Consider the following 27,583-nt stretch of genomic DNA (forward strand, 5'->3'; position numbering starts at 1 on the left):
TCTCAAAGATTATTCTTAATTCGTTTTTCTTGAAATTTAGTACTGCGGTAGGTGGTCGATGATGATACGAGAAGAAAAAGAGGTGGGGGGTGAGGGGTATTCATTGACACTGGCAGCCGAAGGTGATAGAGCGATTAGACGGGTCGGGTCGAAGGTGCCGTTAAGAATCAGCTTTGCAGGTCCGAGATACGCGAATGAGCGACGAAAATATATATGTATATATGCTATATAGCTATATCATCAACACACGCATGCTCGATACTTAATAATGCGTGAATAGGATGTAGGCTCGAAAGCTAAGAAACAGGATTTCGCTGAAACAGAAGTTTAGCCCGTGGTCGTCGTCGTGAGCAGAGTAGAAACGAGAAACGTGCCTTCGTTTCGCCTTGACGGGCATACGGGCCGCGTTCCGTTTTCTCGCGCACAGTCGCGCAGTCACACACAATCGCACAATCATAGTTGTAAGAGAGAGACACTTAAGGTCGTATTCGAGCCTTCTTTCAAAATCATCATCGTTCTCGCTTACCTGAAAATCTTTTCTGTCCCTTTTCCACTCGCTCACTCGTACAGTTGTTACAGTTGTTTACCTCTTCAAGTGGTTCTGATGAATCCGAAGAGGTTCTCGGTAAGCAGTTTATTGTTTGTAGTTTTTATCGATCGAGCGACGCGACGCGACCGTCCATTCATCCATCATCCGTCGATCGGTAACACTGTCATCGACGAATTAACGAACGTAAGAAAACTAGAAGACTGCACTGTATATCGGTCACTCGCGACAAAACCTGATAGCGAGCAAGCACCAGTGGCCTCGAAAGTATAACGGAATTCCGCAGTCCTGCTCGCTTCCGCTTATGTCATTTACGTCATGCCTTGCTAGTTTTTGGTGATAATAGTGCTCGCGACCAGTCAATCTTGACGTTTTCGACAAGATACGAGATATACAACTGTCATTCTTCGCTGGTTTCCATCAATGACCTTCAAAAATCATTGACAAGAATGTACATGCATAAGTTGCGAATGCGTCAAACGTGGGAGCAGAGACACCTTTGGGAAAGCAAATAGAACAGAGTGCATTCGGGAGTTGACGACGCGAGTGATGGAGGGGAAGTGGGGGGGAGGGGGGGGGGATTCCAAGTCTGTATCGCAGCTGTCGGACAACAGCGAATGTTCGCTCTGAATAGGAAGGCTAGGTGGGGAGGGGATAGTGTGGAAAGAATAGCATCAAGCAAAAAGAAACTTGTGAAGAAGAACGAAGAAGCTTATTGGACCAATGATCATGAGATCTTATGTTTATGTATAATAGATTGTAAGTATATAATATAGATGGATTTGCTTTTAGAGTCCTCTCTCTTTTACTAAGAGACAAAGTTACTATGACAGTGCAACTGACAGTTATCCCTCGACACGTGGGAGCGGGGAAGAACAACGATATCGCCAACTACCATGCACGTGTTTTATACTCGTGTCACACTATTTGTATAGATACATTTATACGTAAGTAAATGCGTTTATATATGTATATATATAAAACAAACACTGGCACATATACACACGCGCGCGCGTATAATAGATAATATATGTACATATGTAGGATTGCGAAGGTGTATTTGTGTTGATTGCGTGAAAACAAGCTGGTAAAACGGCGCGTGGACGGTCGCGGCTGGACTGATCGCGGGGGCCGAGCCACAGGTGTCATCAGACACGGTTCACGCCTCTCCCCTCTTCTCATTCTCTCTCATTCTCCCTTCAAGCATTCACTTTTCTCTCGACCGAGCTCACAACTTCCCCTCCGGACTCCCCCCAACGACTCTCCCACTCCACCTTCGAAACCCTCCTCCACTCCCCTTCACGTTGCGCTAGCCAAGTCACCCAACTCACATACACGGGGACAAGTAGATACACAAAGTATGCCGCAGGCGCGTGCGCGAAAGCTCTTCGTAAAACTCACGTCACTCGCTCTGCTTGTAATGCACTCCGTTTCAATAACAATCAAATTTGGCACGTACGCCACCCTCCCTCTTCTCCGTCCTTTTCCTTCCTTTTATTATTAACTGTAATTGTATCAAAGTTTAATTATACTGATATGGAGACCAAAACCTTGAATTCCTTTATAATGCAATTTCTTCACCCAAGTACTTTACAAAAGCAATATGCAGCAGAAAGTGTGACGTAACGTCAAATATTTGTAAACAAAACCCAATATGGCACGTGCAAGTTTTATTTTCCGCTTCGTTTAAATTTGTATACGCATATCAAATAGTTTATACCGTAGCTCACACATTGAAGCGCGTAATATTTGCTTTATTGGTTGAAAGAGATTCGTCAAAATAAAATATATATATATATATATATAATTCAAATAGATGTTTATTCAAAAACCAGTGTATTTCAATGACAAAACATATAACGCCTGTTACCGTTTGAACGCGCGTAATGTGCACTCGCATTCACCCATCGCACTCACACTAATTACTCTTTCTTTATAGCTTAGACTTTTACTAATTATACATATACATATATATGTATAATATATATATTTAATGCTTGATGTATAGCTATATTTAATATTTTCTATATCAATCTCTCCTACTTCGCTTTAGCATATACAATATATTATTGTAACATTAAAACTATACCAAGAATATACGTCTAATTACATATTCAATGTGATACGGCTTTAGCCTTTGATATTTTAATTTGTATATAGTTTGCTTTTATAGACAGAAATTGGTTTCATTATCCGGTGAACAGTACGATATTCGTTATATTGGAAGCTTTGATTTGCATTGCTAAATTTTACTAAATTGGGAGAAAATAATAAGACTCTTTGTTTTACAGTAAAGGCTGATTAGCTCATAGATGCAGTTAAAAACAGTTAGTCTACGTTCTAGGAGGATTGCGATTAAAAACATTTGCTTAGATAGGTTGAAAACATCGTGTTTCGAACAATTCACCTTCCATGGAACTTTCTCTGCGAGCTTATACAAGCAATACATTCCCTTCTTGGTCGGTCTCGACTTCGTCGTATCATACGTGTAGATTTTACAACTATCCTAAGTAACGGATGTATAGTGCACTTATTTCTATTCCTCATCCCCGTCATCTTCGTTAGAAGAATTAGTTATACGAGAGAGTGGGGTACGCTATCGTAGAAACTATTCGTAGAACCGTTTCGACGTCGATGCCTATAATGTATACATGCTATACCATTGATCAATAAAATCAAATTTATCCATTTCTTTCAACTCTTAAAAGGTAACACAACAAATCTCCTTTACTGTATAATGCTTTAAAGGTTAACGGATTAAAAACAAAAATTTTCTCATACTATTTTATTTGCCGATTGCTTTCTCATTTAAATAGGTAGATCGCATGGTATATGAAGTCACTGAAATATGGTTGACTTTCTTCTAATTAATTTTCTTATCTTTCGAGCAGCGCTTGATCGTGTAAAATAATATAGTACGCTCAACATTACATTTCAATTTAACATTACCTTCAAAATTAAGGTAAAAGTAGCAATGTAACAAATAGTAATAATTGTAAATATATCTTATATTTTGATTCCGTGAAATCGCTCATTGTGAAATCTTTATAATTTAAGAAAAAATGATGGTCATGATTAATTGATACATAACTTGAATGCATTATTTATGAATAATGCCAGACAAAAATACATCAGAACCGCACATTTGGCTTTATACCTTAAATTGCACTAAAAAAGGTTTTAAAGAGACAGTAAAAGATATTAAAAAAATTATTTACTTCCGTAAAATCTGATTTATATATGTATATATATGTGTATATATACATATACGTGTATATATATTGTCAATACTCTTATAAATTGAGAAGTTTCGACAACAGGTCCACTTCAAATAGCATCGTAAGGCACATTTTTGATACGTCCCGAATCTCTCGTACCTGCGATTAAAACGTCAAATTTACACGATCGAAGTTGAGACGCGATATGAAAGAGAGCCTTACCGAATTAGCTACACTTTTTGAGAACAGTAGTCGTAAACATAAAAGTAGAAGTATCCATTTCTTTGTTCACAAAAAACAATATTTACTACATAATCAGGAAAAAGTACATGCGTCATGGTAGTTTATTTTTAGTATTTTATATGACAAAAGCCATTATATTCGTCAAGGTGTTGAATCTGTCAGATTATGGAAATTCCTGTACCGAATATAAGTACAATTCGTTACTTGTGCTTTGCGAGAAAACACATGCATAGGACTACTTATATTTTTATGACGATTTTGGTAAATTACGCTTTTATTACAATAACGTCACGTTACAATTTTCAATTGTCTTTAATAGAAGCAATAAATGCACGTTGACTTCTTAAAAGCTAAGACGTTCAATCTTTAATGTTCCCTTTTGGATTTTAGCCGTTCTTTGCAAGTCGGAACTACTTCTCTCAGGTAGCATCGGAAAAGACTTGGATATTGCAATAATTATGGTATAGCGAATGCTTTTGCGGTTTTCATTTCGTTAGAACCTAGCCCTAATGTAGACAGCTGATGCGTCGTGTTCACCATATCCAAGTCGTTTAGCATGTTTGTAGACTTCGTTCGCTGCAGCAGCTAAAGGAAGCGGCTGCTCCAGTTGATCGCTCATCCCTAAGGACAATCTCAAATCCTTCTGCATATGTTGCAACGGCAATTGTGTTGGGAAACCACCCTCGATAATGGCTACAAATAACATTATAATTAATATCATTGTAAAATTTAACTATAAGCTTTTATAAAACTATTTATAAAAATCAGCCACGCGTGTAAGACGTTTGTATACCTTTTCCTTTTTCGAGTATCGCTGGACATGCAAGAGACGTTAGCTCTAGTACTTCCAAAACATCTTTCTGTTGAAGTCCGGCGCGATCAGCGAGTGCCATGCTTTCCGCTAATCCAGCCAATGTAACTCCAGCCATTAATTGAAGCACAAGGTTCATTTTTGAAGCATTACCGACTTCACCAAGGTAAAAGCTGTTTTTCCCCATAGCCTCGAAGCATGAATCACATTCGTCAAAGAGAGACCGGTCACCGGCTGCGAGGATCACCAGAGTTCCTTCCTGAGCTTGTGTTTTGCTTCCTTGAACTTGCGCTTCCAAATAACGTCCGCCTTTAGCATTTATCGCTTCTGCAATATCTTGCGACGTTTCTGCATCAATACCAGTCATTTCTACGTATCCTTTATCAGGTGATATTTCAGTCAGAACACCGCAATTTCCAAATACCATCTGAAAATAAAATGAAGAGGTTTAAAAAATTGAAAAATTTTAAACATCAATTGTTAACATATATGTATATAAAATTGATACCCACATCTTTGGCAGCTTGAGGATCTGCCACACAAGAGAATGTAATGTCAGCCGCTAATACAACATCGGATGGTGTTAGACCTTCTTCCGCGCCAGCCTTAACAAAATCAGCGCACTGAAAACAAAAAAAAACAATTATTTTAAAAATTCCTTGTGTAAAAGCTAATATAATATATAAAGCATATATATATTTATATATAATTATTCATAGCAATGGCGGGTTACAAATAATGACAATAATAATATTAAATGTATTCGTTCTTTAGTATTCATAATTTTTAAATCAATCGGCATCATCAGACTTTCGGCGCCATCTAACGGAGCGTTTCTTAAGCTCTAGAATGTTTTGGGTATGAAAGTTCTCGGGAGATGGCGCTACTAACGTCCGATCGCCATTTGCTTAGTCTACTTTGCCACGTACGCCATTGCAGAAGCTTGGGACTGGGGAGAATAAAGGCACCGTGATATTTGCCACATCACCAAATGACGCCATTAAATCGTCCAAGTCGTCCTTTGTTGTAATTGCAATAAAACAGAACAATCTGCATTTTGTAGTTATCGCTGCTAAAAGCTATATTGGCTTAACGTTATCCAGAAGTTTCGTAACAGTCTCTAATCTAACTCGTTCTCTCATTTACATACATATTACCAACCTTTCAAAACGATTTTGCTTATTTCACAGTCCAAAGTTTTCTCTAATATAAATGTATATATATATATATATATATATATATATATATATATAATAGACAATAAACAAATAGTCTTATCTAAACCAAATATTCGGCTTACTGAAAAAAATACGATGCTCTTTATAAGAATAAAATATTAATAATTGAGCAACTTCTACAAGTTCGTCACCAAAAGGTCGAGTGGTATAAATTAGTTATGATCATTTTGGAAATTTGATTTGGGTTAAAATTGTAAAATAATTCTGACTGTTTAGTGGTATGTAATATATTTTAAGCCTTTACAACGTTTAAATTGACTGTTATCGCTCACTTTATAACATTCCACTCCCCCCCCCCTACACTTATTTAGTTACTTATGCATATACAGCTAAATAAGGGACTGGCTCAAAAACAGCTAAATGTGCTGATGTGCGCGCACATTCTTCAATCAACAACGGCTCTTTTTTATCATTCAACGATTTCTTCATGTTTGTGACTACAGCTCGATTACAATTATCACAATGAAAGGGGAGTTCAATAAAATTCATGAAAATTTACTCGACTCGTGGATAGGCAAGTGAAAACATTTTCTACGCTTTATAATAAGAGCAAAAATTTCTGACATGAGTTTAAACGGTTTTTAGGTCCCAATCTCGCGTGGGCAATCTCGTGAGCTACAGGCGTAGCATCCGGTTGAAGAATAGATCAGACGATACGGAAGAAGAGAAACAATGAGTGAGAAAAGACGAGTGGGAAGCGATTAATGGTCAAAGAACCGCATTCGTCTTTCCTCTTTTCCCGAATGACGTATACGGATGTACAGAGTGAACAAGCAAATCGGAAGTGCTTCGCGTTGAACGCTGCGCTGCGTGGCAGTCCTGTTGCCAGGCGCGCTGTGCTGCTTGCTCTGCTCTACAGCTCTACGTGTATTTCAGCTTACCTCCACAGGTTTACGGAAGCGTGATAAGAAGACGAGTATGATGTAAATGTGGCACCATTGCCTCCGCCATGTTACTCTCAACGTTTATACGAGGACTACTATGAGCAATTAAACGGCTCAACTCTCAACGGAAATGTCTTTTATGTCTTTTGAATAGAGGAAATGTCACTGGCATATTGCATCTATCTCTTTTATCATTTACAACCAATATTTTTAAACGATAAGATACAAACACATTATTTTTCTTACATGCCAATGAAACATCTCCATTCGCGAATACAAGCATTTTATCCACAGAATATATCAATTTAATGCTTTAAATGCTTATTGTATAATGTGGTGCAAAATTACTGCGTATATTACAATATATAATTTCCTGTTAAATACCAAAATTAACGTAATAGCTCTGTGCCAGGAATAAGATTCGAACGCTTGGCACTGTTTATAGGCATTTTGGTATAGTATAACGTACTTTTATACCATTATGACCTTAATGAATGTTAGACAAACGAGCAAACGTGGACACAACTCGGGCTCTACCTCGCGCTAAACTTATTCTGGTCTAGGATTTAGGCAAGAAAAGTTTAGTTTTGGAAGTAAAGCGTTTGGATTAATGATTCAAACTTTGGACATTTATAGACGAAGAATAATATCTGTAACTTCTCATAGCTGCGGTATTTATAATACTGATCATTGGCAGGGTACGTTTTATTTATATAACCTATTAAACCAAAAATCAATTTTATCTATGTATCGTAGTGTTTTTAGGAGCTAACATCAGTTTAATATCAAATGCATTAACGTCAGGTTTCTGTAGAAACAAGGCATTTGATATCCTGCGTTAGTATTTGTGGATACCTGGTACTACCAGTTGATGACCTTGAACCAACTCCACCAACTTTTCTGGCTTCCCAATACTAAAACTCTTTCGAGGAAAAGTAAGCACAGATTCTTTATAATAATAGATTAGAAAGAGATAACATTTCGAATTTAAAAATCTCTTGCAGTATAGCTTGAGAAAAAAATGATAGGGAGTGGACAAGTTTTAGCAAAGGCGTTTCCATACGAGACACCTTATACGAGAAATCATAACGCCTACTTAGTGTGTAAATATTATAGATATTGGTCGTAAAATGAGCATGACCCGTTCATCCGTGGGAGTATAACGTAGTATGTACATGACACAGATACAACATAGAGGGAAGAGTTGCAGATGTAAGAATACATAGATGAAGAAGTAAAATTTGTAGCGAGCGTTGGAGAGAGGGATTATACACAGTAACAGCTGTGAGAGAATCAATTTTAAGCGAAGCAATACGTGACCCTTATTCTCGAACGATCTCGTGTTTTCACATCAATGATTGCACTGTTAAAGGCGACAGAACGGTCGAGGATGAAGCCACCGATAACTAGAATGCAAACATGGTCAAAAGAATTGCAACTAAGGTAAAATAATGCCAGCAAAATCTACCAATTTAAACTGCACTGCCGTGTAGTCAAGTATACTGTAAACAAGCAGCAAGATACAATTGACTCGGCATAATTACAACAACAATAATAGAAATGCTGACCCATCGTTGTAGGAATTGGTTCCTTTTAAAGTAAATCGAGATATCCAAAGATATACCAAAAGAAATCTTTGTTTATTTGTTTATTACACGAGTGACTCCCAATACTACCGTGTAAACCACTCGCAATCGTCATATTTCTGCGCAAAAGACGAAACCAAACAACGCTATAGATATTTTATCGCTTCGTGAAAGGTTTTACGTGATGTTAGAGCAAACATTACATTTCGAATGTGCGCAAAACATAAGTTTTTTCTCCTTCGAAATTCAATAAAGGAAAGAATCTTGATCAATTATGAAAATCTCGTTGGCGTAAAGTTTAACGAGTTGTTGGCACGGTAAGTTGGAAAGCAGCGAAGGATGAAATGAAGCCGCAAAAAGCACGACCGTGAGAGTTACAAGCTAATGTTGGAAGGAATTGTTGTTGTTTCTATCACAGTATGAAAGGATCTTGTTCGATACTGCGATGTTTTGTGTAAAAACGGTTTCGAGAAAGAAACAGGATTTCCTCATGGGAGTTAAAATTAAATTACACATTTATGCTATGTATCTGGAGAATATTGAACAAACGAACAAGTGTTCTCGAATGGAACTCTTTATTGTTAAATGTTCGTCTTGACATCTATAGGATGACTCCGTTCAAGATACGATCTCGGTCAGCGATTTCCTTAAAGGTATAGCATTGCAGCTGAGTAAAAAATGTTACGTAACTGTTCCAGATAAAGGTCGTTCTAAGAAATACATGGGTCGTCTTGACAGTTGCGAAAGGATTCGTAAACAATCATTAGAAAGTACAAATTAACATGCGACGCGATAAACTTGTAAGCACCAATACATTTGTCTTCTGCTATTAAACGGTGTTAATAGTTAAGCTAAAGCGAGGTATAGTCGAAGCGGACAACGAACAAGCTAATATCTAGAATACTATAGTCTAAAAAAATTTTGTAAAATTATAAAGATAATCATGAACAGACTTGCAATCCTCAATTTTCGTTTTAAACTTATTTGGCGCCGCAAAAGAATAAACAATTGAATATTTATTGCCGTAAAAATATTACAAAGTTTATCGCAGTATAAAATTTATATTTTGGTATCATAAACAATTCCGAGCGACTTTGATGCTTTGCTGAACAATTTTTTTCGAATATACTGAAAAGAATTTTTTTAATACACCAGAGAAATAGAAATCAATTCTGAAAATAAACTTGACTATAATATTGAGAAATACCGAAGAAATGGAATTTTCTTTTAATCCTAGTGGGTTGCCTAAATCTTTGCATTTCCTTTGTAAACGAAAGCACAGGCCACTCCTATTTGTCGAATAAATAAGCAACTTTACTCGTAAGAGTATTACAGCTTCTTATAATGCAACCTGGTAAATACTTCCGTGATTTGCTTTCTCGTACAACTAATACATCAAGCGTTTGTGATTCTTATCGTACAGACACATTAGCTTAGGTATTGAGTAAACGATAAGAACACACATATAACTAAGAAAGTACTGTAAAGTCGAATTGCTGCTTGACTGATAACAATATATCATCAAAGCTACCTTGCAGAGTTAATAGCCAAGCTATTCTGAATCTATTTAGCATAAAAGCAACGTTTTTCGGTTATTATCACGATAAAAATCTGTTTAAACCGTTCCAAAAATTACGTGATAAACATTTTTGCCAAAGTCCAATTAATCGCGAATATTAATTAGGTATAGGCATACAGTAAACGAGACTGTCAATATAATAGAGAGATGTATCAGGAAGTAATATTGATCGTTAAAGTTTAACGATCAAAGCAGTGATAAGTGACAGAAACAAGAAGTTTGGTTATGATTAATTACCTATTAATGAGAGAATCGAAAAATATACATAAAGTCCAATGACGCAAGGTTTGACGTTGAAACAACTGAGAAAAGTTTCTCAACAATGTGCTTTACGGTACGGTGCACCCTGATCTAGTCTTTAGCAACGCTGGATGTATACTCCCGACAAGCTAGCAATGAGCGCGACCATATCTGTGCTTAGGATATTTATAAAAGCCTAAAGAATTTAATGGAAAACACACGAGTCGCGTGCACCGAGCCAAGCGACGACCTTAAAGTTCAAGTTTAATGTTATTGAAATACAGGTATAATAGAACTAATCTATAATAGCACCGAACAAAAAGCCTGCAATCGATTCTACTATTCTTAGTATTTCATTAAAACCATGAGATTTGCATCCGCAATAAAACGAACGTTGTTCGATGAAGTCTCAAATGAGAAAAGTTTTGGTAAATAAAGAGACTGCGAGTGGAAGAACGAGCTTACTCGAAGTATAACTATTCAAGAGTAACGCTAACCCGGCTTCTAGGAATAACGCAATTTCATATTTAGAGAGAGGTATATCATTTTTCAATTTTCTCAGAACCATGTTCACAGAAAAGTGTGTTTATATCATCGAGTCTCGCTCTCGAGGACGAATTGACCTTTCCAGTGAAGAGGGGGGGGGGGGGGGGGGAGACTTGACGCGAAACATGCGTATATAGGACAGCGTTGCCTTAGAATTGAACCAGGCTCGAGTGTCTAAAGAGAAGCGGGCGAAGCAGCAGTAGCACAGGCCACAGAATACGCACAGACAGACAGGCCCAAGCCAAGCCTGCCGAGACGCGATGCTGCCCAAGCATCGAGGCAATGTTGCATAGCGACGACGGTTGGGGCCAATGGGGCCGCGGGCTGGGGGGGGCCAGGTCGACCAATCGAAGAATTGCCAGAGACGGAGCAAGTTGAGAAAAAGAGGCTGAGAAGTGAATGGTGCAGAGTGCGAATGGAGAGTATTGGAGAGAGTCAGAGCGCGCGAAGGATCGTTGCTGGTTGGCTCGACGGTATAGTTTTACGGCCAGCCCAGCCAGCCGGCACCACCAGTATACGTCGTATAAATAGAGAAAGAGAGAGAGAGAGAGAGAGAGAGAGAGTGAGGAGGTATTCGTGCGCGGGTAAGGCAACGTTGCCAGCTCGTCTGTTATTGATCGACACGCCGACACAGCCGGGAGTCGTACAATCCAACCGACAACGTCGCCTTCCTCCCAGCTGATCGAGCTTTCCTAAACTCCAACACTCGATATACGTGTGTATCTCGGGACTTCCTGTCTTGTCCCCCTCCCCCTTCCTCCTCCTTCTCTCTTTCATAAGATCCTTTTCATCATTCTCGAGACTCGACACCCTTTCCTTCCTCGCGAATTATCCTTTCGCTGCCACCCTTGAATCTCGATTTAGCAACCTAATTATATAGAGGCTCGATCAATTTCTCTTCGTATACAGTTCGATTCGAACCTTTTCCTCAATTATTTACAAATTATTTTCTTTCCATTAGTGCATACTTCTACACCCTTAGCAAGCCTTGTCGATCACTCGATATAACCTATTTAGCCGAAGCTAAACTGTGTACTTTTCTTAGCCGCGGCTCGATATTACGTAACGAGAAGGGAGGACCACGGTGGATTCGGTTCTTATATGTTAAGGTCATCCGAAGTGTCGTTGAGAGCCTTTCGCGACTGTATCGATCGATAAATAATGCACAAATTCTCTACTGGTATTAATCTGTGGTTCCATTAGTGGTGCTCCAGGCTTACCAAATACCTCTGAATAATTTCTAACTAAATACAAGTGCAACTAGAATTACATAAACCCATTACAAAATAGCTTGTAAAATTGTGTCAATACAGTTTTTCGATCCTTAACGAGATCCTTGAATCATTGCCAGCGGAACACTTCGCTAAATATTTGTCCACTACTTTTCTTGACTTTGAGATGGACAGGTGCGTCACTTTTACAATTACACTTTGATCGTTTGCTTATCCTATCAGTGTAATAATAAATTCTATCATTGGCTCTATCATGACAATTATTTATTATCATATTTTAATATTACTGATACAAGAACCAAAGAGTGGGTGTCAACTTTTTAAATCAATCTTATATTTGACTGTACACATATATTTCCGAAATTCTTCCTCGTTCAGTGATAATATCCACTTTAAATATTTCAATGCAACCTGCATAGCCTGCATGGTAACGTCACTGATCGATTTGAGTAAAAATAAGAGAGATCCATATGCAGTCTCCTACATTTGGTCATGACCTTTCAAGAGACAAAAAATCCTATTATACATTCTTTTTTATCAATAAAAGTCTCAATAGCCATTAGGTGGAATTAACGCCTAGCGTCTTAGCTCGCTTTAAATAAACTATGCATGTATATTCGAAGAGACGAACAGAAGATAATGATGGAAAAGAGCTCGACCGTATATCTATACTAGAATCCCTTATCAGATTTATTTAGTATCCAATATCAGAAGATAACGATGCAAATATATTTCTCGGCAACGTATACAACAGAGAGGCCGAAAAGTTGCAAAATGGCTGACTGTGTACTGTATTACAATATTATTTGTTCAGCTCCATTCATTGGTATTCATAACAATAATCCGCTTGTGTTTTCACGATCAGTTATGAGGTCTGTCAACAGAGTAATAGAAGCCAGAGTGTATTGATTTCAGTCTGCAAGGCTATGTTTCATAATTAAATTAAATTTTTTAGCAAGCTTTAAGAATCTTCAAAACCTGTGAGAAGAGTATACCAAACTTAAGGAGTATGTATTTTGGTGAGATATGATTCAGAGCACTGCTCAGTCGACTTTCATAAGCAAATTTTACGCCTGTAATAAAAAGAAAAGCATTATGTTTGTGGAAAATGAAACGGTGGAAAAGTATAAATTACAAGGTATGAAAGAGAAACGTGAGTTCTTCCAAAATCAAAATATGAATCATTGTAAGCAGGGTTTCTTAAAATACTTAGATATAAATAAGTGGCCAGCCTGTGGTAAGAGTGTATCTCGTAATTTCATGAGAGATAAAAATAAATTTTACTAAATGACGTCCCTGTACTACACTGACAACTGTTCTTCTACGTATCATTGTACGCTATATCATACGTAAATTTTATTTCAGGATTCGCTAAGTATATAAGCACGTGTAAACACACAATTCTCCGCACGTGCTAGATCTTGGACAATACCATTCGACAATAGTACGCATCCATCAATTGTGCATATATTTTTGCCCGAGTATCCCAGATTTGCTATAGAAAAAAAAGAGCAGATTCTCTAAGAATTACTACTGAAAATATTAAGCGTTCAAAGCCTATTGATTCTTCGAAGCAACGACTACTGCACGTTGAAAAGGAAAGCGCGCATCGCCAACTTGGGCTAGAGAAACCAACGGCATTCCTAGAACGGAACAATGAAAACAGATGCTCGTCGGGCTTACTGCGGTATAGTGTTAGTATGTTTTCGAATAGGGCGATAAAACCTTACCTTCGACTAGGTAAATGCCAAGTACACATTTCCTCTCAGCTTAAGTTGTAACCGTTACGTGCAGACTGGCCAATAAACGAACAATTTTCCTAAAATGCTCCCTTCTTCTATCTAGGTCATCAAAAAATAAAACATTCCGCCAATCTATTTATCGACACTTTGTTCCGTTGAAAATAGGTATTGGAAAACGTAAAATAAGGCAGTATAGCAGCTATACTGTATAGACATGTAATTATAAACAATATGATAGGGTATAGTATTTTGGTAGTCGTACAGAGGCAAGCAGCGTGGATCACGCAGGACAAAAGCGTGGAAGGTAGTAAAGGGGGTAGGCGAAGGGGGGAGACAAAGCTGGATGGCTGGCTGGTAGTCAAGCAAGCAAGCAACGGATTCGCATCGTACGGATGGAGTCGTGTGGTTGCGTTGCAAGGGACAACGTAGTGGGGAGTGGGTGAAAATGTCGATGTTGCCAGTTGTACGTCGGCGCGCTGGCTTGCCCCCTCATGCTTGCCAGCCCGTACAGCGTTGCCATTTCGTCAGAGCCAAGCAGGCAAGCGAGCAAGCAGTAAGCCAGCCTGCCACGAGGAGGTATCGGACGGAGTAACTCGAAGCTCGAGCTCGAGCTCGAACGGTTCTCACTCTGCTAGTCAGTTTTTCTCTTCATTCAACGGCAGGCAGACTAGCAGCCGAAAACGCGACTCGCACCCGAAACGTGTCATGTGACACGCGTGACAAGAGTGTGCACCGATACTGCACGGCAGACGATCTCCGGTCCGGCAGAGGTGCAAATTAAAAGAGAATATTAGCAACATTATCGTTCGTACGAACGAAAAGATTATTGGGAGTCGGTGAGATAGATAAGTCTCTGAGAAGCTGACATTAGCCGGGAATAGCGTTTGTTCAAAAAAATTCATAGTATACGTATATGGAGATTAAATGAAAGAGAAGCATTTGGGCGCTATGCTATCGGCTCAACGTGAACTTGGCAAGGGAAGCGATAAAACCAGCAACACAGTAACACCTACAGCCTTCTCGATGACCGTCGCCGATATTAGCAGCGCAGTAGTAGAAAACGCACTTGTTAAATATTTTCTCATCGGATATCTTGCGAATGGTTAAAAGAGAATTCTGGGATAGAGAGTTTCACAGAGTTTCGAGTGCATCGGCATAATCGACCGAGCCACTCGAAATTTCGTTGGGTAGGTAGGTAGATACAGTACATAGGTAGACTCTCAGTTTAGAGAGAAATTTTACGATTTTTAGAAAGAGTGTGCGTGTGTGTGTGTATGCGTGCGTGTATGGACGTTTGACTCTGTGTGCGTGTGTTTATACAAGTATATAGTCAATGGTGAGAGTAAGAGAAATAGAGGGAAGCTGAGGGAGAAGACACGTGGAAATAAAGTTTCGTGTTAGTATTATATAAATTTGAGAAAGCAAGGGAGAGAGGAGCTGTAATTTGGCGCGGCCGAAGAACGAATCCCAAGGACATGGGAGATAGTCATTGTATCGGTGCATATCGTTACGTTGCAGGTCTTAGGAATGAGGGAGCGGATAGCGGCGCGTGGTCCGCTGTGGTGGTTGTTGCTCTTTCTTCTCGTGCAGGTGGTGCGCGTCGCGGATTCCGCCTCGGCGAATCCGAGCATCTCTACGGAAAGCAGGCTATTTCAATCGGACATCGAGATAAAATGTGCTGCCAAATGCGAATGCACGGATCAAGGAGAAAAGTGGTTTTGCGAGGGACGGAGTGCCATAGACTTGGAGATTCCGAGGGCCGCGCACAGCGTCACGCTAAAAAATGTTCAAACGAAGACTCTGACTCTGGCAGCGTTCCACGCTCCGGTTCAATTGAAGTCTTTGGTTTGGACCTCCAGCGGTATCGAACGCGTAGAAAGCCAAGTATTTCAAGAGGCTACTTCGCTGGAGCGTCTCGACCTAGGTGACAACGTGCTGAAGGATTTACCGGCGATCGTGTTCCAGCCGTTGCGCCAGCTTGAGTATCTCAACCTCACCGGTAACAAACTCGGAGTCTTCTCGAGAAATCTCTTTCAAGGATTGGACCGGCTGCGAGAAATTCGTCTAGCGTCCAATAAACTCTCAGTTTTGCCTTATCAGGCGTTTGCACCGGCCAAGTCAATTAAACGCCTGGACCTGTCGAGTAATCTCCTTGTATCCCTACCGGATCACAGCTTCAAGCCCAACAGGCAACTCGTGGAACTCAGACTGTCCAATAATAGACTAACAAAGCTACCATCTCGCCTCTTTTCCGGCCTGAGCCTTCTCAAAGTTTTGGATCTAGCAGACAATAAGATTGATGTACTACCTCGCGGTATTTTCACGGAGCTATCTTCTTTGGAGTACCTCGACCTCTCGAAGAACCCACTAGCCAAGCTGTCCAACAATGCTTTCCAAGGACTGGAGGAACTGCGGTGGCTCAGTCTGAGCCAAACGTCCATCTCCGTGCTTCCGAGGGACGTGTGGCAGCCGGTCGCTAGGCTGCGGAACCTCTTCCTGAGCGAGACCAGTATCGAGGTCCTACGGGACTCTGATTTGGACGGGCTGAGAGATCTGGAGAGTCTGGAGATGAGGAATTGCCATTTACGAGAGATCGGTAGGAGAACCTTGGACGAGACACCGTCGCTGCGGATACTCGATTTACGGGAGAACGATTTGGCCTTCCTGCCGGCCAACGTGGCTCAACTGGATTCTTTGGGCGAGCTGCAGCTGCAAGGGAATTCTTGGGCCTGTGATTGTCGCATGTTCTGGTTCGTCAAGTGGGCAGACAGTAAAATGCACTTGCGTACTGCCTTTCAAAGCGGCCTCAAGTGCGCCCACGAGGTCGACGGTACCATAGACACCCTGCAGACCCTCCGCTACCTCAACTGCAGCCCACCCACCCTAGCACACGGTTCCTCCTCAGCCATTACTCAGCAGCACGTTTTGCTAAGCTCTGTGCTGTTGGAATGCGAGTTTAACGGAAATCCGCTGCCGTCCTTGACGTGGGTCACGCCGAAGCTCAAAGTCCTCCACTGGAATCCCGATCCTTCCTTCCCGGACGCCTTTGTCCATCATCCCGCCGTGCACGATCAGTATACGAGCGAGAGGATCGACGATGGTAGAATCAGAATTCTCGAGAATGGCTCCTTGTACATCAGCAGTTTATTGCGACAAGACGTTGGCATATACAAGTGTTTCGCTGAAAACCCAATCGCCAATGCCACGACTTACATCACGCTGTACATGGATCCTATAACCTACCAAAGAATCAAGATCTTCAGCATTTTGGTGGGGGCAGCTTCCGCCACCGGTTTCCTACTGCTCACTCTCTTTGTCCAATGTCTACGGTATTTCTGCGTCAAGTGAGTATTTATATGTCTATTTTATGAATCAATTGTTTAATCATAAATATATCTTGAAGAGTAACGCTGATTTCAATACGTTCTCCGAAAATTTCTATGTAGATGCGGATGCGTGAAATGGTGTTCTTGCTGCAGACGAGTTGGCGCCACACCAAGGGCAAAACAAATTTATCAAATGCTCGACAGTATCGAACAGTACAAGAGTCAGCAATTGGAAAGGTTACGGGAGAACTATACCCAGCAAGTGCACAGGATCAAAGACAATTGTGTCCAGCAAGTAGAATGGATTCGCGACAGCTACGAGGGACAAATGAGGCACATCCGGGATATAAGGGATTATGGTACAACCCACCTAACAGCCTTGAGAGATCAATATTACGATCAGGTAAAAAACCCTACACCTGCACATTAGTCCATTAAAGCAAATTCTATCTTCTTCCGAATCTCTCGAGCCACTTTTATCATCCCCTCTGAATCTTCGACTCTACAATAGCAATACAAAAATATTTCTTTGACAAAAATAGTCAACCTAACCTTACACACTCTCTCGCTATAGGTTAAACGAGTTCGAGACTATTCCACCGGCCAGCTAAACTGGGTGCGAGAGAACTATGTCTTCCAGCGTAACAAGATCAGAAAGTTCAGCGCCCACCAGGTGCTAAGATTACGGGAGAGCTGCAAATATCAACAGCAGACTTTGAACAAAGTCTTGGAGAACCTGCCGAACCTTTACTTCGATAATTGTCGAAGTGGCTCGTGTGGGAAGAGCGACTCGATGGTATTTGATCCATCCAAGGATGATCCTATAACCTTGGACGCCTACTTCAAGGCGAAGATCAATGATTTGGCAGCCGCGTGTGCCAGCTCCACCGAAGACATCAATAGCGAATATTACACGCCAACGGAGCTTTCTACGGCCAGTCCTCGAGCAGGAAATCTCCTGGACGGTATTCATATTAATTACATCGAGGAGGAGAGGAGAACACCGCCTCCGTTCGACACCTCCCTCGGGCCTTCCATGATGCTCCAGTGCATCCAAGAGCACGGGAGCTTGTCCTTCGTGTGCAGACTCGATCACACCAGACCAATCTTCAGGGGATCCAGCGCCGAGGTACTGGCTTCTTGCGAATCGCGGGACTCCTCCGAGGCGTTGAGGCTCCTGGCACCAAGCACCAGCCTACCGGAACTTCCACGTGAAACTTCGTTATAGTATACATTTCCTAGAATTTTACAAACTATACAGAAACAACAATGTCAATGCTTCGCTACGACGATCATCTTGCTACTTTAGTTCGCAACTCGGAATCTACGCGAGATAAAGTTCCGCTGAAAGATTGCAAGCTTCGCTTCGTACAAACTGCCAAGGAATCATCTACTTACGAAAGCAGCCGAGACAACTTTTCATCCGCAGAGAGACGAAGCTTCGTAGAGTAACCACTACTGACGCTTTCGTGCGAGAATCACACACTTGTTTGTCCAGTGTAAGAAAAAGGCCTTGGTTCTCTTCTCAAGCGAGTTTTCGAGCATGGCAGATTTTCTTTCCAGAGGGAAAGAGAATTACTTGGAGAAGTAAGAGGGTACATGATAAGATAAACAGCTGGGAGGATTCCGTGTCAGTGCCAAGTACACGATCCCGATACAGGATATTCTCAAGTTTGTTAACAATGTGTATGTGCTATATATAGTAAGACGAGAAAGAATTGATATATATATTCGAGCAAATGTTGCTACTGCTGCTTCCAAGGACACTCGAGATGCATCGAGCAAAGAAGTCTATCGGACGAAACAGAGGAACCTCGAAGGGGAACTTACAACTACTCGTCATGAATTTCTCATCAAATTGAATCTTCGGGCTCATCCTTCGTCCTTGATGGACGTCGCATCATTCTCGTGATCGAACGACATCTCTGATTAATTGTACAGCGTTTAAATATCTTGATTGCAAAAACTTGTTTTTATTATTATTATTATTATTATTATACCACCACTACTACCGTCATCAGCGAATTTTGATCCAAGACAAAGGGGATGTTGGTTGGTGAACGCACGTTTTATCATCGTGTTCGTCCTCTCCCTTCTTTTTAACGACGTGTAAAATAATTTATTTAAAGAAAAGCATTTGGATGAGACGAAGACAAGAAGAAGGATCTTGTACGCGAATCGCATAGAGACTGTGTGTAATTCGTTTGTAACTATTTTCGCCTAGCCGTCAATTGTGAGTGGAAGGTCGAGACGATGTATTGGTGCAGTCGATCGATATTTCGTAATACCTCTTGTAAATAAGTGTGCGTGCGGTGTTACTCCCTCTTATTCCGATTTCTGACTGTGCGATGGGGATGCTTTCTGCGAAAAAGACTGATCTAGGATCGGAGGAAGGTATCGCAGACCTTGTTCCTCGGCCATCAATGTAATCGCCAATTATTCTCTTCTCATTTTACTGCGTTTTCCTTTTCCTCGCGTTTCCATTACAGTCTCGAAATCAATCGGTCCCTTTGTTAAACCTGCCATAGTTGAGCAACTATGCGTAATTCTTTATCTTTTGTAAAATATATATATATATATAGTAACTTTTCCGGTTCATTTATTTGTCTTTTATTATTATCTTTCTATTTCAATCATGATTCGTTAAATCGAATTCGAGTTTTATTAAAATCCCTGGATCTTATCAACCGGAATTGAAAAGTTGACTTGTGGATACTCCAATGAGCTCCAAATCGATATTTTTATCCGAATAAATCAATTAGTTTCTCGAACAGTGGATATACACGATAACTATTTTTTAAAAATATATTATAAAATATTCAACGGTACTCGGTACGATCAATGTACTTATTTCACTCGTCATAGTACAATCTCATTCATCCATTAATTCCAGTTGTATGTATAATTTGCTATGCCTTTTTTATCAATTTTTGTCAAAATTGTTTTGCGTATCATCTAATAGTAATTTCTTGCATGTAAGTTTTACTAGTTTTTGGCTTAGTTACCGAGTTTTCTATATTTATTAATTAAATGGAAATATTCAAAGAAATTTTTGTGTCTTTTATATATTCATACACATATATATATATAATGGAAAGATTTCACTGTATTGATTGCATAATTTGAAGTAGCTGCGTAAACACACTAAATGCTTCGGAATTCGCAAGCAAGTGATTTTTAACTTAAAGAGAACGTTGGAGAAACTTAACTTTGCAATAATAGACATTTTTATGTAGCTTGGCACACATATCTTGCTGTACCATAGTGGCAATGTGCAAACAATGTATTATATTTACGGTACACGCTGATATATGCTTTTATTAGAGCTTGTAATTTTGTTTAAAGATGGATCATGGTATATCCGTCATAACTATTCAAAGCTAGTAAAGCTGGGCTTTTTAATAATAATTCAACCTTTACGAGTTTTCAAATAGTCTTTCTGAACTATGGATAACTGATTAATTAATTCATTTTTTTTTTTATTGTATTCTTAATAATCGAATGAGAATAGAGAAAGTATGCCTATCCCATTCCAAATTATAAAGACTCTGTGATTACTCGAAGACAAGCGTTCAATGGTGAACGAATAATACTGCTGTGATTAGCTCGTATTTCGTGCTTTTTGCACGCAATTAGACAAATTAAAAAAACAATAGGCGCTAAACTATCCCGTTTTCCATACTTTCAACAAATCCTGTATCTCAGCTTTTCTTACTTTTTTATTTCACTCAATCGTTTCACTAAGCAAATAAACCCTATAAGCTTCTATATAAAACTTTTCCAAAACAGTGGAGTAAACTTTGAAGAAACTTATTCGAAAAACAATCGTGAGCTGTACAGCTTTTAAAATGCTTATTCTTTCTTCTCGTCAAGTAATTTATCGCTCGAACGTAATATCAGAAATTTATATTATTCGAGAAATCGTATTTTCCTTCTTTGGTAAGCTGCAAACTTCGTCTAATTTAGAGGATTTAACTCGCAGTAGAGTAGTGAAAATATTTAATTTAGAATTTGTGGCTTGATATCCGTCTGTTGAGACAACAGATAATTAATTAATTATCGGAGGGTAAACCATTTGCTCTACTTTTCTTGTCTATTGGCCCAAATTTATTCTTGTTGACTCGAGGCAATTCAAGGTTATTACTATTGTGACACAACTGTGAGAGAAAGAGAAGTAAAAGTAGCAGCCCGTTATTTTGGTTTTAAACCACGGCTTGCGCGTAAGACGCGTTTTTATTATCGTCTCCACACGAACCGCAAAGAGCAATATAATGTTAAGGGAGCGTAAGCAAACTATATTGAATAAGCGTTACATTTGCTTACGTCACGATAATGGCATCAAGTAATATTATTCGAATAATAATTGCCAGTACAATCTATATAGAAAAATGTATTGGTAATTGGTGTAGTAAATTGCATCCATCGTAATTTACTAAAGCTGTACTTACTGTTTTTCAAGATATTCAAAAGTGCTTAAGCATGCTGTGCAATATCTCAATTCAATATTTATTCTTTTTAAAGAATAATCTTCCACCTATCATATATGCAATATTTTTTATAAACACTTTTAAAATTATGCTCTTTGGTGCGCTCCCCAGCATATGTGTATATAATTAAGCTTGTAATTTTAACGATTATTAGCCGCAACTGTTGTTTCATCGATAGAAACTAAATTTATGAATATTCCAACGAAATTAAATTTTATTTATGATAAAAATTGAAAAAATAATAAAAAGTATGTATTAGGCCTCGAGACTTTTGCTGTACACTCTAATTTCATGCACTATTAGGCGACATTGAATAAGTGCTTCAAATAATATCGAAGAATTAACTTTATTGCTATATAACGAGTATCGAAAGCTTCTTATGCGAGAGAAATATTTGTACTTATGCTTCCTCCTATAATATATTTTTTATACTACAATGTCATATTACTCGTGTAGCACCAAACACTTGTATACGCGCATAGCAACTAGAATACCAGTAAACAATTTTAGAAAAGTGAGAAACAAATTGTTTAAAAGTACGCTTTTCATGCGGCCATATTTTTCAACCGTTGTCTCGCGCATTATAAGTATCTCTGCTGTTGCTGCCCTAGATCAAAAAGATCCTACTAACCTTAGATCGCGTGGAACTAAAATGTACATTGATATGTATAGAGGCAAAGCATAATTTTAACCATAGACACTGTCAAATTATTCGTACGATGCAGTAAGCTTAATGAAATATAATCCTGAGTTAAATAAATTCAGACCAAAAAAACGATGACGAAAAATGAGTCTAGTTTGTAAAGTTATATAATTTAAAGCCGAGAGAAGATTCCTTTTCCTTATTCTACATAAGGATTATTTTTTATTGTAATATATGCTCAAATTGTTGGATAACGTGTAAATAAATATTAGTGTTTCTACAAAAGATATTTAAAATACCCTCAATCATGTTTAAACAGATTAGAAGTAGTGTCATGTTTGTTGAACAATATTAATTATAATTTTAAGTAAGCCGTTGATTAGAAATTTAGTGCTAGGTCGTAAATATAAATCACATACCTTATCTTGCGTCCGGTTCCAAACAATTACGCTGTGTCCACTGTTGATCAAATTTTTCACAATTCCACTACCCATGATACCCAAGCCCAAGAAGCCGAATTTAAGGTTTGATGGTAATATATTCTTCTCCTTAAGAGTTTGTGAAAGCGTTGCCACGTCTAATGGCGGTGTCACCTATCATGCAGAACAGCAAAACTTGTTAGAGCTGATTTTCACATTTCTCAAATTATTTCTTTTTATTTCTATTAAATACGGCCTATACCTACACATACTTAATTAATATTTTACCAGTCTCATTTCATTCATTATAAATCAATGTTTCTGAATAAATTGTTGAATATGCATTTAAAGAAAACTCGTATACATAAAAAATGCTAACTTAACGAATAAGTGCCTTTGCTACTCCAATTCTTAATGCTGTTAGTAGTATTATCGTTACATTATTTTATAAATCAAATTTATACTTAGTAGCACAGTTACTACTAAATATATATTATTTTGTACTAAAATTATATATCAATTTAAATAGCCAGTACGTAATTGAAGATATTTAGAGCTTTCTTTAGTTCGATCAAAAGTAAAGAAACAAGTATCACGTTTAGTCAAAAGAACAGTTTAAACTGATCATATTATGATTTACTGCTCGGATAGAACATCTGACTTTAAATGAGTGTAAATTGACTAGAAGATTTTATTATATACTATATGTACATATATATCTACCGAAGTACATCTTCACAATCAATTAACATTTAGCATAACAGATTTATATTGCAAATAGTACCTACAGTCGATAGAAAAAATAGTCTCTCAATCAAAATGTTTTAAAAGAAATTGCCGGTATTTTTGACTCTCAATTTTGGTTTTAACTTTCTCGAAGGGGTTGGGTTACTAAAGAATTTGAGAGAAAAAAACTACTTTTCTTTCCTTTATTTAAAATGTTCTTCGATATCTAAAAAATATTATGGTAAAAGTTTATAGATGGGCAAAATTATTATACTCGAATTTATATTTTTTTCATGACCAATCGGTTTCATGTGGTACACTCTTTGGTAATTATACACGCGATTTTCTCGAAATTACATTTTTCAAAATGACCGGGCACGTAATTCGAACAAACCATGGCCAATTTATTTATGATTTTAATTATATATACAGCGTTATTTTTCGTTAAAAATACGTGAAATTCTATCACTTTATTGCATAGTTGTTTTTTATAAAGAATTTTCTGGCAATTTTCCCATGGCATTTTAGATATTTCTTCAGAAAGGCGACTTTTCTTCAAAAATTCGAATTTCAAGAAAATCCTACAGTGTTCACTAACAACGACGCATAACATCGTGTTATTTGACTATCGTATTTATCCACTCACTGTATATTATCACGCTAAATAAAATCTTAAAGTGCTCATTCCCTCATTCGCTCTTAATTGTCCCTGCTCAATGTAAATATTATTTTTTCTCAAATATTCTCATTTACTAAATTCAACAATAAATTAAATAGATTTCGGTAATACTGAATTTTATAGTCGAATAACACAAAATTTCCTATATGCCGTTGCTAGAAAAATACCCCGTACACTGTAGGAAATTAAGTCGTCCTCCTCGCGTACTATAGTGTAGTATACTAGAAATGTACGGGGAGAAAGCACAGAGTGAAGTTAGCTGAAAAGTCGACAAATCAATTTCCCACAGTGTATGTACTTCTATGGCTATTTTTATATAATCAGTTGAGAAATTAATCTTTTTTATTGTAATGAAAAAATTGTAAGATCGGTTTGTCCGGCCGCTCGCTCTTCAAAAATAAATAAAAATTGGACAAATGTATTGATTTGGAACAGTGATGCCAGACTGGAGAAGGTTTTCAGCTAAAACAGCACAATGGCATTCTGCTATTTTGGCCACAAAACAACCACAGTCTGACATCATTAGCGTGGAGTCGCTACTTCAACATTTGTCATTTTGAAAAAATCATGTTATACAACTTATTACTTGTACAATAAAGTTCTTACTTTGAATGTATAATCTATATTAAGGTTCCACTGAGAACAAATTCGAAAATATGCCTATGTTTCTGCTTATAGAAGTGTTCAACACCTTGGAACAATTAATATATTTATGTGTAAATAAAGATTTTCATCTTCAATTACTATGTTAGTAAAATTAAACATTTTGACGTCATTGAGATCAATATTGCTACTGGGGTACTAAAGTTGTAACCTAACAGATGCTTAATTTATATTCATTAATAACTCACTTTGCGCATATTTCATGAATAGAACTTTAAAATATTCAAATCAGAAACAAAATATTTACTCATAGTGTTACTAAACTATTGCTGCTACTTTTGGATTTTTTTTGCATTAGAAGCTCATAAAATATTTGACAGACTACTCATTAGTATTTAAACGTTAAATTCAAAATTAGGCTACAGGGTTGACCAGTTAAACAAGACAAATTAAATATGCTTAAATATGTCTATAACTATTGAAGTTAGATCAAAAAACTCGAAGATAAAGTTTTATAGCTTAAAGGAATACAAAAAATAATGACAATTTTCAATATCTGTATAAGCGAATAGACATGTACATGCCTAGTAATGTGTCAATTATTTTAGCAAAACAGATATTCATGTAGAATTTTGCTTGGTGTAGCTGTTGTGAAAAGTTATTGTGAGAGAAGTGACAAGAAATTTAACAAAGAACAATGATCTTCAAATCTAGAAGATATAGCCTTGAGAACAAAAAATTGTCATCAACCTGAGTACTACTTTAAGCTGCTTAATTGATCTATGGCGCTTTACTCTAATTTCAAAAGTTATAGATATTCAGGTGACCTCATGTAGCTATTTCACCTTGTATTTGAAACTGAAAGCTGTAGTTGATTGTTTTTAGATATAAAGATATTTAATATCTCTGTATACAATTACAGGAAAGGAAAAATTTAAATATTAAATAAAAAATAAAATCTTCGACTTTTTCATAAAAATAATTAGCTATATTATATGACATAATAAAGAAATTAATTTTACTCACAGGTCGAGCAATGTTTGCAGGTCTATTAAGAAGAGAAGACCCTGATTTCCTTGGAGGAGTGGCATGGTTTAAAGGTGGGCTAATACTACCAACTCTATTGCTATTGCTAGTACTTGACTCTCTACGTTGTTTCTTGGCTGGACGTCGAATATCACTACCCCCACTATCGAGCCTCTTAGCTTTTGGTGTTTCCTATTAAATTATTTTTTAGTTATTTTATTTTAATAATTATTATATTATCTTATTTAAGAAAATAAAAATTTTTTAGCTATTTTAAATAAAAAATTAGTTAATAAGAAACAAAAAAAAATAAATAGCCCTAACCTTACGGGGTTTTGGAGTCTTTGTAACAATTTTTTTTTCTGACAAAGAATCTTCTTTTAATCTGTCGAAAAGTGAATCTGGATCTAAGCCATCTTCAAAAACCTATAAAAAATTTTATTAAAGTTATAATCACCTTAAAACCAAAATAAAAATGCATATATAAATATAATAAAAATTTTTAAGGTAAATCTCACCTCTCCCTTAGCAATAAAATCTTCTATAGCTTCCACAGCATCTTTAAATGCACCAGATTTGCTTGATCTAATCAAAGTCTCTTTGTATTCCTGATAAGGTTTTATGTTCGATTCTTCGATCCAAGCACTACAAAAATTAATATGTTAATAGTACAAAAATTACCGATTTTCAAATTCGAAAACAATTATTACTTACTAATTATTTGTTCCAAAAAAGAAAATACATTGTATTGGACCCTTTTTTGCATTAGCTGGTCTCTTCAAATCCTTTGAAGGGTTTGATACCTTAAGATATCAAATGCAAATTAATAATATGAAACTTTGGGGCTTTCGGTAATCTAATAATAATAAACAAAAATTGCTAAGTAGCATAACATTGAGGTTCCTTCTTAATAATAACTCTTATATAGTGTACTCAGATTACAAAAACCGAATGCATAATGAATTGTTGAAAAGATTATATTTGGCCATAGAGGGTCAAAGAAAATTTTTGTAACAAAATACATTTTTATTCATGAAACCGATAAAAAAAAAGAGTAAACAAGTTTGTGAAAAAGTAATTAAAATGATATAGAATAAAAGTGAATGAAAGTTTAGGTTATATTTTCACAAAACGCGCGCCAATTTGAATTCGAAGGTCGGGTGTGGCGGGAGATATGCAATGCGGGCCAGCAGTGGCGTCGACAGCTGTATACCAAGTATGTATATTTTTTTATAATCAAATCAAACTCCAAAAATGTAACACAATATTAAAAAATTTTAGAACCGACTAACAAAATTGAATAACATACCGCACTGTGCTGTACAAACAGCTTACGAGTAGCTTATTATTATAGAGAACCGTTAGTATACACTTTTCAGACTTACCCGGCCAGGCCATGGAGAAAATCCCTTCATCTTAGCCCTAAAATCCAGAAAATATTCATTAAAACACCAAATTCTTAATATTTTCATACTCTTCAATTACGTGATGATAAAACGATAACGCTATTATACACACCATACCAAATCACCAAGTTTATATACTTCAGACATATCGACAATATCCCAGTACCTGTCTCACGATCGGCAAGCGACTGACTGACTAGCCTAGCAGAGGCCAGAGAGCCGAGAGCGTCGTTTGTGTATACCACAACGTAATCCAAATCCTCCCCTCCTTGCTCTAGTCAAGTGCACAACTTTACTTCCGTTTTCTTTTCTTCCGGAATTTCTGTTCAACTTTATCAAATTATGTTTTTTTATTTACTGATATAATTGTTATAAAAATGTTGTACTTATGATTATTAGTTT

General features: G+C 37.6%; 3 protein-coding genes across 8 annotated transcripts in view; 1 reads left to right on the plus strand and 2 right to left on the minus strand.

Moving 5' to 3' along the window:
* Positions 1-657, minus strand: part of LOC136779066 (AF4/FMR2 family member 4-like) — a 100,102-nt gene extending 99,445 nt beyond the window's left edge. For both annotated transcript variants that reach the window (XM_066736392.1, XM_066736384.1), the window contains exon 1: positions 527-657. The gene's annotated coding sequence lies outside the window, so the exon portion shown is untranslated. The remainder of the gene's footprint in view (positions 1-526) is intronic.
* A 1,698-nt stretch (positions 658-2,355) lies between these two features.
* On the minus strand, positions 2,356-27,396 carry Ndf (Nucleosome-destabilizing factor). The gene is made up of 10 exons (XM_066736450.1): positions 27,294-27,396; positions 27,161-27,197; positions 26,490-26,578; positions 26,294-26,420; positions 26,100-26,201; positions 25,776-25,967; positions 22,742-22,915; positions 5,332-5,442; positions 4,802-5,246; positions 2,356-4,701 (listed from the first exon to the last, which is right to left on the minus strand). The coding sequence occupies exons 1-10, from the start codon at positions 27,326-27,328 to the stop codon at positions 4,502-4,504; spliced, it is 1,512 nt and encodes a 503-aa protein (XP_066592547.1). The 5' UTR covers positions 27,329-27,396; the 3' UTR covers positions 2,356-4,501.
* Positions 7,475-19,777, plus strand: LOC136779076 (leucine-rich repeat and immunoglobulin-like domain-containing nogo receptor-interacting protein 2). 5 transcript variants are annotated; one of them, XM_066736422.1, is made up of 5 exons: positions 7,475-7,639; positions 7,698-7,876; positions 15,385-17,210; positions 17,313-17,595; positions 17,767-19,777. In XM_066736422.1, exons 3-5 carry the CDS (start codon positions 15,394-15,396, stop codon positions 18,418-18,420), a joined length of 2,754 nt encoding a protein of 917 aa, XP_066592519.1. In that variant the 5' UTR covers positions 7,475-7,639; positions 7,698-7,876; positions 15,385-15,393; the 3' UTR covers positions 18,421-19,777. The 5 variants fall into 5 exon arrangements, with proteins under 5 accessions (XP_066592519.1, XP_066592525.1, XP_066592502.1 ...); XM_066736428.1 differs by having other exon boundaries at positions 7,707-7,876; XM_066736405.1 differs by lacking the exons at positions 7,475-7,639; positions 7,698-7,876 and adding an exon at positions 14,295-15,057.
* Positions 27,397-27,583: the final 187 nt, after the last annotated feature.

Source organism: Prorops nasuta, unplaced genomic scaffold, assembly GCF_024137725.1.
Source record: "Prorops nasuta isolate Cenicafe-Biocafe unplaced genomic scaffold, Cenicafe_Pnas_1.2 PNAS00002, whole genome shotgun sequence".
Classification (NCBI taxonomy): domain Eukaryota; kingdom Metazoa; phylum Arthropoda; class Insecta; order Hymenoptera; family Bethylidae; genus Prorops; species Prorops nasuta.